We start from the raw sequence: 10,832 nt of genomic DNA, 5'->3' as shown, positions 1-10,832 counted from the left end.
TTTTAATCACTTTTTTAACAATCTTCTCGACCTCATCCCAATCGTCTGTTGGGACCCTTGTCATTTCGATACCCCCAAAGTAGTCTCTTATTTTCATCAAAGTTTGATATGATTTCTGATCGTGAACAAACGATATTGAAACACCCACTCTGCCAAACCTACCAGTTCTGCCTATTCTATGCAAGTAAGTAGAAGGATCTGGATTACCATTTTTATCGACCGGCAAGTCGTAATTAACCACCATTGAGACAGAAGCAATATCAATACCTCTGGCCAAAACATTAGTGGTAATAAGAACCTTGGATCTCCCTTCTCTAAAATCATCAATCAATCTGTCTCTCTCTGAGGCCTCGAGGCCACCATGTAAAATAGAACACGTATGTCCTTCTTTCTTCATTTTTGCATACAACTGATTAGCGGTTTCTTTTCTCTCGACAAAAATGATAGAAGATCCGATTGTCAATAATCCATACAATTCACATAACACCTCAAATTTATGACTCTCAGAATCACAGTCCATATAAAGTTGCTTAATTCCTTCGACGTTTAATTCTTCCTGTTTTAATTCCAAAGAGTTTGCGTTTGGAACAAACTTTTCAGCATATTCCCGTACTTTTTCTGGAAACGTAGCAGAAAACAAAACCAATTGCGTTGTCTTTGGTAAAGTTCTTTTCACTCTTAAACATTGATCACCTAGTCCTTGAGCATCCAACATATTATCAGCTTCATCAAGAACAAAAACCTTTACTTTTGACACGTTTATACTCTTTTTTCTAATCAAATCCATGACGATACCTGGTGTACCTACTATTATTTGTGCATTAACAGATTTCCCTCTTGCAACAGATTCAGGCACAACCAACTGTGTTGTAACTTTAGTAAATTTCCCCATAGTGCTTATGACCTCTAAGGTTTGTCTTGCTAATTCTCTTGTTGGAGCCAAGCATAAACTTTGAGTCATTGGCTCATTTTCATCTACTCTTGATAACATGGTTAATGAGAAAGCAGCTGTTTTACCCGTTCCTGACTGTGATTGTCCTATCATATTTCTTGGGGGATTAGAAAGCAACAATGGTAAAGCTTTTTCTTGAATCTTAGATGGCTTGTTAAACTTCATAGCATAGAGACCTTTCAATAATTCCGGCGATAATCCTAGTTCTTCAAATGACTTGACTGAGTACAACGGAGAATTTGGATCAGCTTGCAAATCAGCCAATTTAACTTGCACTTCATAGCTCGATTTGATTAGATTTGATTTGTCTTCCTCAGAGTCACCGTTGACAGCTTGAGACAGCTTCTCCGAAGTAGACTTTATGTCATCTTTTTCTTCGCCTTTGCGTTCTTCTGCAAGGTCTGATTTGCCTGATTCATTCATACTATCGGTCTCTTTCTTTTCCTTCTGTAAGGATAAAGACGAAAGGAGTTCTGCTGCATCTTTATCAACACTTTTTTCGTCACTTGACATCTTGATGTGAAGATCTATTATAAAGTTGGAGTAGTTAAGAGTAATTAAAGAATACTTTAATACTCGAAAAAAGACGACGGAAAAAATACAAATCAAATACCACTAGTGAAAGTCGAACTCGCGAATGCTATGAAAAAGTGGCCCTTACGGTCAACGAAAGCAAATGTGTTACAGCTACCTGTATATAACTCAATTATCATTTATAGTGAGCATAGATGACTTTACCTGGGAATAAGCAAACTGCTTATCAGCATTGACATTCATGTCGAATCCAAATAGCTCTTAAAGACAATATTTGGCTATTACTTTAAACAGACATCATAAATAAGTCTTTAAAGAAAAAATATTGAGTTTGGAAAAGAGTCAGCAGGTCAAATTTCATAGCGAGGCATCTTAATTCTATTTGATATTCAACAGGAATTTGTTATCGTTACAACGTGACATGACAAAAGCGAAAAAGAAGGCAGTTTCAGAAGGTCCAGAAGAATATACAGGAACCAGGCGATACTCTCTTTGGAATATTTGGGTAATCACCTTATGCTTAAAAGTGCTTCTTACAGTAGGATATCATTCCACGGACTTTGAGGTACACAGGAATTGGTTAGCTATAACATATAATTTGCCACTAGCTAAATGGTATATAGAGAACAAATCACAGTGGACTCTCGATTATCCTCCTTTTTTTGCATATTTTGAATGGATTCTTTCACACATGGTGCCTCAGATTGTCAAAGATGATGGCTGTTTAGATCTCGTAAAGGATGGTGCTTATGGACTTCCAACAATTTTTTATCAGAGGGCTACAGTGATTCTTAGTGAGGTTGTTTTATTTGCTGCATTACAATGGTATATCGATACTTCGCCTCCAGGAAACGCAACTAGAAGAGCCTATGTGACGGCATCCAGTTTGGTATTTTCACCAGGTTTATTAATTATTGATCACATGCATTTCCAATATAATGGAATGCTATTCGGGCTTCTTGTACTAATGATAAATTGTGCTAGACTAGAAAAGTACTTGATGTGTGGATTTTGGTTCTCTTTATTGCTCTGTTTCAAGCATATTTACTTGTACCTTGCTCCAGCAGTATTTGTATTCTTATTGAGAGGTTATTGCTTGAATCTCACTGTCTCTGGAGACATGAACTTAGTGAACAAAATACTTGGGCTAGTTAGATGGAGGAATCTTCTTAAGTTGGGATCTGTTGTAATAAGTGTATTTTTGGTTGCATTTCTTCCCTTCGTAGTGAATTGGGTTATCCCTGAACTCATGGGAAGACTTTTCCCATTTAACAGAGGGTTGACACATGCATATTGGGCCCCAAACATTTGGGCGATTTATTCATTCTGTGATCGATTGTTGATTCAAGTTTATCACAGAGTTCCTTTGTCACAGTTGTTTTTGGAAGGTGTTTTTAAAGTCAACCCAAGTGCACTATCAGATACGAGATCCCTTCTGTCTTTGACTAGAGGGATCGTTGGGGACACAGAATTTTCGATCTTACCAACCATTACACCACAATTAACTTTTTTTTTGACCGCTTTCTATCAAGTCATGTCATTAATACCGCTATTTTTGCAACCTAATTTCAACAGATTCGTAGGTGCATTGACATTATGCGGGTTTGCATCATTCCTTTTCGGATGGCATGTTCATGAGAAGGCAATTTTATTAGTTATCTTCCCCATGAGTTTTATTGTTTCTAACGACAAGACTCTTCTTGGCCCATTTAATCTATTAGTGAGTTGCGCTTATGTATCGCTTTTCCCATTGATAATTAATCCTGAAGAATGGGTAGTTAAGGTAGTTTATACAGCCTTGTGGTATATTATATATTACTTCAACTTTCGTCGAATTGTGAGACTTTCCAAGCATTTTCTTGGACAAGGGGAAATAATTTTGGATAGAGTCACTAATGGTTACATATTGGGCTTGATTCCTTTAATTGCAATTACGAGTCTCTTTGATCTATTCGAGGGAAAGTTTGAAATATTGACCAGATATCTGTTTTTAAAACTAATATTTTACAGTGTTTATTGCGGCATAGGAATAATTAGCAGTTGGAACGGCTTTAGTTGGTTATATTTCGTTAATGAGTCAATTTGGACAGATGAAGCTAGCCGTCCGAATTAACTCTTAAAACAGAAAAAAGAACTGAACTTAGGTCAGAATTATTTGGAGTTGAGACGCTGATAGGTCATAATTTTCTCTAAAAATCTTATACTCCGAGCCCTTTTTTGTTGTCTCGTACTTAGGTGCACAGATTTCCGAAACCATTTGCAGGGCATTTGCACCCAATAAACTCTCTTAAACTAAATAACTTCAGTACGATAGCATTGACGTTAGAGTATAGCATTAGAAAATACTAATATATGTCTTAGACTCAGATTATATTGTTTTGGTTCTGTAATCTATCTTAGAGTGTAACACGATATGTGATCAATTTCGATAGTGAGTTCTATGCAGACGGAGTACTGTCTCCCAGAGTTCATTTATTATCTTTGTTGACCCTATTCCGATATCATTATAGAGGAACTTAAACTCCGATCAATACAAGGTCATGAAGAGAGCCTTGCTCGCCTATAGCAGAGTGCAATAAAGGAAGTCTCCAAGGGTGTGGAAAATACCGGCTCCGGATAAATCTTGCAGTAAAGAAGTTCCTGCGCACAATTAGTGAAGCAAACTTAAAAGGAAGCAAACTTGCTCCTTAACAAATATGAATCAGTACTTTTACTACTCATACACTAATACAAAATAATTGAGTAACAATAATATAAAATGACAAAAACGATTAGCTTAGGAAGATACTTATTCGAGAGAATACGTCAAGATCCGCTCTCTACTCGTTCTGTGTTTGGTGTTCCTGGTGACTTTAATCTTACCTTATTGGACAAAATTGATGAGGTTGATGGGCTCACTTGGAAGGGAAATGCTAACGAATTGAATGCTGCTTACTCTGCTGATGGTTACAGTAGAGTTAAATCTGGTTTTGAAGCAGAAACAGGGGGATTTGCTACTTTGATCACAACTTTTGGTGTTGGTGAATTATCTGCTCTCAACGGAATTGCAGGAAGTTATGCGGAGCATGTGGGATTGTTACATGTAGTTGGTATTCCTTCAGTCGCTTCACAACAAAAGCAATTGATGTTGCACCACACATTAGGTAATGGCGATTTCACTGTTTTCGCAAGAATGTCCGCCATGATTACTTATACTACTGGTGTTATCAGAGATGCTGCCAATGCCACTGCAGAGATTGACCGTTGTATCAGAGCTGCTTACATTAATCAGAGGCCTACATATTTAGCTTTTCCAGCAAACATGGTCGACGTTCAAGTCCCAGCAGAGTTGTTGGATACTCCTCTTGACTTAGAAGTTCCTTCAAATGACAAAGATGCCGAGGAGGAGGTTCTTGATAGAGTTACAAGTATGATAGCTAAAGCTAAGAACCCAACTATCATAATCGATGCTTGTTGTGCTAGGCACAATGCAACTCAGGAGGCAATTGACTTGATCAACCTCACAAAGTTCAAGTTTGCAATTACTCCTATGGCGAAGGGAGTAAAGTTTATAGATGAAGAACATGAAAGATACACGGGTGTTTATGTTGGCTCATTATCATATCCTCATGTCAAGAGTTCAGTTGAAGAATCTGACTTGATTATTTCATTAGGTGCAATGCTTTCCGATTTTAACACCGGCTCCTTTAGTTATTCTTTCCAAACTAAGAATGTTATTGAATTTCACTCTGATTATACAAAGATCAAATTGGCTAACTATCCTGAGGTGAGAATGAAGGAGGCATTGAGAGGGCTTATCAAGTCGCCTAAATTGAAAAGCGCTTTGAAAGATTTCAAGCCAGAGAAAGTACTCAAGGATCCATTCGTAGAAGAAAAACAAGTAAGCAGTGGGCCCATCACTCAAAAATGGTTGTGGACAAGACTTTCTTCATGGTTGAGAGAGGGTGATGTTGTTCTTAGTGAAACTGGAACTTCATCTTTCGGTATAATTCAAACGAAATTTCCTAAAAATACAATTGGAATTAATCAAGTATTGTGGGGCTCAATTGGATACTCAGTAGGTGCAGCATTTGGTGCTGTGACTGCTGCTGAAGAGTTGGATCCAAATAGAAGAGTCATTTTATTTGTCGGTGATGGTTCTTTACAATTAACTGTTCAAGAGATCTCGTCAATGTTAAGACATAAAAACAATATATATGTATTTGTTCTTAACAATAGTGGTTATACTATCGAAAGGTTGATTCATGGCAGGACTGCAGAATATAATGATATTCAACCATGGGATCACTTAAAACTCTTGGAAACCTTCAAGGGTGAAAACTACGAAACTTTAAGAGTTTCAACCGTAAATGACCTTAATAAAATATTCGACGACGAGAAGTTTGCCAAGAATAACAAAACAAGATTAATTGAAATCATGCTAGGCGAATTTGATTCGCCAGAAAATTTGATCAAACAAGCAGACTTACTGGCCAGTATAAATAAAGGTAATTAAATAGATGCTAGTTCGAGCATTGGCATTCCAATTACTTAAATATGAATCACTATGAACATTAAAAATACCAAATGTAGTAGGCTTATCAGGTTTTGAAAACAGAGTCAGGAAATAAAGATTCCCAATCTTGATTAAATAAATCAGACGTCATTAAAACTGGAGGACCTCCAAAAAATTCCAAGTTTTCATCGAACAATAAATCAGTGTTCTGTTCATTTAACGACTTGAAATAGTTGTCCGGCTTCGGCGACGAGCGATTATTCTTGGGTTTCAAGGCGGTTTCTTCGAAGTTATAAATATGCTCAACGTTTTTCAATGAACTTTTTTCATTCAACATTGAAGCTACACCATTTTCCTTAAAAAGAATTTCGGATTGATGTAAAGATGGCATTCCATTTTGTTTGGAAGTCGGATCATGGTTAATAGTCTCATTTCCTTCTTGAGAAGGCAACAATGTTTCAGTAGAGCTAATATTATGTTTCTCTTGAGCAGTAGCGAGCTTTGATTTAAGTTTAATGTCAATGATTTTATACGACTTCTCAGCTAACTTCCATGTTTTTGAACAACCCTTCAAGATATCCATAAAAAATTGGAGCTTATTTCTTTCTTTCAATAATTCATCACTACTACTGTTTAATAGAATAATCGAGATTGATAAAATTGAACAGTAAACAATAAATATAGATGCTCTTCGTAATCCATGGATGGACTGAAAACGATCAATCGCGCCATACAAATCTTCAATTGCATTTGAACATATAACCGATGGGATCAACTCATCATCGTCAGCAGCCCTCTTTGTTATTCCAATGAATGGGCGATTAAGACATAATATTAAAATATAATAATAATATCTGATGCACCCTAAGGTAGGAATATGCGCAGTCTTCTTCAAGCTTTCTCTATCCCATTGTAAATCATCTGGGAGAGATCTTTTCCAACTCATAATTTGTGTATTATATTCATCTAGCTTTTTTAGCCTCGAAACTAGATTCAAATCTTCATTATTGGAAGGCTTGCTTTCGAACTCAGATTTAGTGAATATGTCATTTAAAATATTATCAGATATATTAATCAAATTGATAATTTTTCTCAAGGGATTCGAAATGTTCGCTGTGTCGATAGTGTCTTCAGTCCTCGAATACGTGTATTCTTTTATCCATTCTAAATCAGGTAAGTTCTTTGTCTCTGGAATTGTTGCATCCGACATCTTCAAAGAAGACGGTCTTCCTAGAAGTAAACTTAAAAAGTGATCTGCCACATAACAACCCCAGTAAATCCGACTTCTTATTGCTATGTCTAACTGGGTCAAATTATCTTTTGATTTAAAAAACCATACCTTTGGATTCAATTGAAAACCCAAATCAAAGCCCATTCTCATCGCATTTCCTGATAACATCCACGCGCTGGAATTAAACCCCTGACAGATATCGTAAAATGCTAATAACAAAAAACCTTGTAATGACGTTATTGAGGGTTGATTGAGCTGCCCAAGCAATGAGTTCTTAGCCTCACTGTAATATTGCAATGATTTTTCGTAAACCTTTTCTTTGGATGACATTCTTGAGCCTAAGGCACATACGCTCAAGACCAAGACCCTCGAACAGTAAAGGCTATCTGATTTAGGACTGAAAAAGTCGGTCAAGAATGATTCTCTGAAAAGAAACATGTTATGATCCGGATATTGCCATTTAAAAAATAATTGTAAAGACTCTAATATGTCTGGATCCTTATTCAAAAGATTTATGGCTGCTTCATCATTTCGCCATATTTTAGAACTGTGAGGAATCAAGCTGTCATCGTATACACTGGTTGGGCCATAAACAGCCCTGTCACCCAGGTGATCTTCAGACAGGGCATTGAACACTTCATTCCTGATATGAGGATAGTGATCATCTATTAGATCTGTTCTTTCTAATAACTGTTGTTTTTCATCAATTGAGTTTAAACTCTTGAACTTTTCGAAAAACTCAGCAAATTTTTGAACTTTCTTCTCCAAGCTGGAAACATAGTTTGCTGGCGGTCGTCTCTTTCTTTTATCATTAGTGACCTGAACGCAAGCTGCGCCTACCTTAAGACAGTTCGAACAAGGGTACTCAAAGTTACATTTTACCTTTCTAGATCGGCATCTCTGGCAACTTAATAGTTTAATTAATGGGGATTTTCCATTTGTTTTCTCACCACTGGTTGATTCCTCTTGTCTTCTCTTCTTATCAGACATTAACGAAGTAATGACAACTTAAGGCTGCTGCAACAAGGAAGTTTAATTTTCAACATTTTCAACGGTCGTATGATATATTTCACAAAATCAATATAGTCAATATATATATATGAATGTATATTTGAAATAAATAATAAATTAATTAAGGAAGACTATTTGATAAGTGGAATAGATCACTACAGCTATACCAACAATAATCAAAGTGTAATCCGTGATTTTGAAAAATTTATCTTTTGCCGTTAGTGATGACTTAAGTTTAAAAGTCTTTAAATGAATTAATGGTGGATAGATATACACCAAAGGAATACATGCAAAGCAACCATTGAAGGAAACAAATTTATCGATATTGTTTGCATTCAAGTATGCAATGGAGCAAATAAGTATTACAACAATAGCCCTGCTGGTGTTTTTGAGCCACTTAATATGGGGGTTGTATTTACCTGAGCTTTTATAAAGTCTACCATCTTCATCTTTCTTTCTCGATCCATGATTGAAAAGTGAGGAGTTAAATACAGTTGATTCTCCAATCTTAATAGCCGGTAGCAACTGTAAAGGAGCTGTTAAGAATACAGCTAACGAATAAAGACACACTATAAGTTGAACGGAAACGTTTTTTTGGGGAAGATTCAATATAATAATGGACTTGACCTTATCTCCAAAAGCAGAATATCCCACTGTTCCAATTGCCACAAATAGTGAGGTGATGATAAGCATTGAAATTAAAAGAACTTTAGGGAATTGTTCAGGGTGAGCCATGGACGATTCAATTGGTAATATCAAACCAATTCCTTCAAAAGATGTCACTGCAACACCAATCAACATAGACCAGCTCTTTGAGTTAAAAAGCTCAATATGTGGGCCTAATCCCTCTTGCATGAGTTTAATTCCAGAATAATAAAAAATGATGAGTAAGCCAATCACAATGAATACGGAAGAAACAAGAGATATCAACGACAACTGGGTCAAATTCCTTATGAGGGACAATGGAATCAACAATACACATTGCACTAGAACAACATTAAAAGCAGTGATCGAATGGAACCCTAAAAAGCCGGTCAAAAAAGACATCATATTTTCTGCCGTGAATAATATGTATGTTGCAACAAATCCGATTTGAGAGAGCAAAATTGACACCAAAATGCAAAGCTTCAAAATTTTTCCATAAGATGTATACCCTAATTCACCGAAAGAGGGTTTCTTAAAAGTTTTCTTAGACTCGATCAATACTATATAGCAAAAAAAAGTCAATGCTCCAAAAGTTGACAAAGTGACAATAGAAAACAATAACCCACCATTGAGGAAGGCTCGGGGAAGAAAAAGAACACCAGATCCAACAAGAGCTTTGAATAACAAGAAATATGTTTTCGCTGTCGAAGCCGTGCCCTTTGATGTCTTTTTTTTATTTCTAGAGGGAATTCTTTCGTTGCCTAGCAAGTGCGACTCTTCGTCGAACACTTCTTCATACCTGCTATTATTTTCGTCATCATCGGTAAAATCTTCACCGGCAAAATGGCCATAGATACTCAAGAATTCCATGAAATTTTGGGTCAAAAAATTTGGAGGATTTTTGTTCTGCTGTAACGATTTATTAATTAGAAATTCTCTTCTAAAGCCACCAGGTACATTGATGTCACTAGCCGTAGACTCTCTTCTCGTATTTGATAAGTAAGTAGAAAAAGAAGAGCTTCTTGTTCTTCTTCTATCTGGTGGTGTGGCAGAAGAATTTTCCATTTGGTGGTAAAGAGATCTGGTAATGTCACCACCTTGTAATTTCAAGGCTTCATCATGATTAACCAAGTGCTTCCCAACTGCCTTGAGGTCAATTTCCTTACCGCCACTATTTAAATTAGAAATTTGCCCCTGATAGCTTCTACCATCTTGTCCCGATGATGTAGATTGAGCCGTTGGTGAGTCCACTATTGTTTTAACGGCTGATAAATGACCTTGGTCTGCGCTGGAAGCACTAGATGCAGCCTCAGAAACATCTGCTTTTATTGACTTATCCGAATCAGGCGGCATGTGTCAAAAGATTAACCTCAGTTTACTTCGCGACCTGATTACCTTGGCTCTTTCTCATTAAGTAGTACGGCCATGAACAAAATGCCATAAGCTGCTTGTGGGAAATCTTGATGCCACTTATCACGTGATAATGATAATGACTACTGAGGCATCGAAAGAATGTCGTCTCGTGTCGCTGTATGTCTATATGGGCGTTTCTTTATCCCCCCTCGGCCTTAGTAATATGTGTTTTCCTAATCCCCCCCACTCACTTGAGTTTCCGAGCTCTACCGATTGCCACTACTCCCGAAGCTAAACCTAGCCGTTCTTCTCCGTACCCGGAAAATTGTGCGGTATATTGTGGCGGCGCACCGTGTCAGACCCTTGTGCCACTTCAATTTCATGTTCCCCGACGCTCGTTTGAGAATGAGGAGTCAACAAGCTATAGAGGAGACGAAGACCGATTAGACTCTGAGGCTGAAGCAAATAGACTTCGTAGCAAGTGCTGAAAGGTGTAAAGAACAGCGTACTTGTAAAATCCGAAAGCCTTTCAGTTGCTCTTTGCTTTTCTTTCAGTTTCCTTTTATCCACTCAGCGTAACTCCCTAGAAAAGCATATGAGCATCGTTCGGT

At 37.0% G+C, this 10,832-nt stretch overlaps 5 protein-coding genes across 5 annotated transcripts in view; 2 read left to right on the top strand and 3 right to left on the bottom strand.

Annotated features, from left to right (window-relative positions):
• The window catches only part of DBP5 (ATP-dependent RNA helicase), a gene marked incomplete at both ends in the record, with an annotated part of 1,578 nt that extends 113 nt beyond the window's left edge, over positions 1 to 1,465 (bottom strand). Inside the window, one exon of the mRNA XM_062952241.1 lies at positions 1 to 1,465. This exon is cut by the window's left edge and continues 113 nt beyond it. Coding sequence (XP_062809163.1) covers positions 1 to 1,465 — 1,465 coding nt within the window.
• A 442-nt stretch (positions 1,466 to 1,907) lies between these two features.
• On the top strand, positions 1,908 to 3,599 carry ALG8 (dolichyl-P-Glc:Glc1Man(9)GlcNAc(2)-PP-dolichol alpha-1,3-glucosyltransferase; the record flags this gene model as incomplete). Its single annotated transcript, XM_062952240.1, has 1 exon — positions 1,908 to 3,599. One exon carries the CDS (start codon positions 1,908 to 1,910, stop codon positions 3,597 to 3,599), a length of 1,692 nt encoding a protein of 563 aa, XP_062809162.1.
• Positions 3,600 to 4,244: 645 nt separating this feature from the next.
• PDC11 (indolepyruvate decarboxylase 1) lies at positions 4,245 to 5,981 on the top strand (the record flags this gene model as incomplete). The annotated part of the gene is made up of 1 exon (XM_062952239.1): positions 4,245 to 5,981. The coding sequence occupies one exon, from the start codon at positions 4,245 to 4,247 to the stop codon at positions 5,979 to 5,981; it is 1,737 nt and encodes a 578-aa protein (XP_062809161.1).
• Positions 5,982 to 6,066: 85 nt separating this feature from the next.
• Positions 6,067 to 8,202, bottom strand: TEA1 (Tea1p; the record flags this gene model as incomplete). Its single annotated transcript, XM_062952238.1, has 1 exon — positions 6,067 to 8,202. The coding sequence occupies one exon, from the start codon at positions 8,200 to 8,202 to the stop codon at positions 6,067 to 6,069; it is 2,136 nt and encodes a 711-aa protein (XP_062809160.1).
• Positions 8,203 to 8,340: 138 nt separating this feature from the next.
• PRCAT00002379001 (uncharacterized protein) lies at positions 8,341 to 10,221 on the bottom strand (the record flags this gene model as incomplete). The annotated part of the gene is made up of 1 exon (XM_062952237.1): positions 8,341 to 10,221. The coding sequence occupies one exon, from the start codon at positions 10,219 to 10,221 to the stop codon at positions 8,341 to 8,343; it is 1,881 nt and encodes a 626-aa protein (XP_062809159.1).
• Positions 10,222 to 10,832: the final 611 nt, after the last annotated feature.

Source organism: Priceomyces carsonii, assembly GCF_900007245.1.
Source record: "Priceomyces carsonii strain CBS4050 genome assembly, scaffold: Debaryomyces_carsonii_scaffold_2, whole genome shotgun sequence".
Lineage (NCBI taxonomy): Eukaryota > Fungi > Ascomycota > Pichiomycetes > Serinales > Debaryomycetaceae > Priceomyces > Priceomyces carsonii.
Note: the sequence above shows the minus strand (reverse complement) of the source record. Positions and strands in the feature narration are given on the sequence as shown.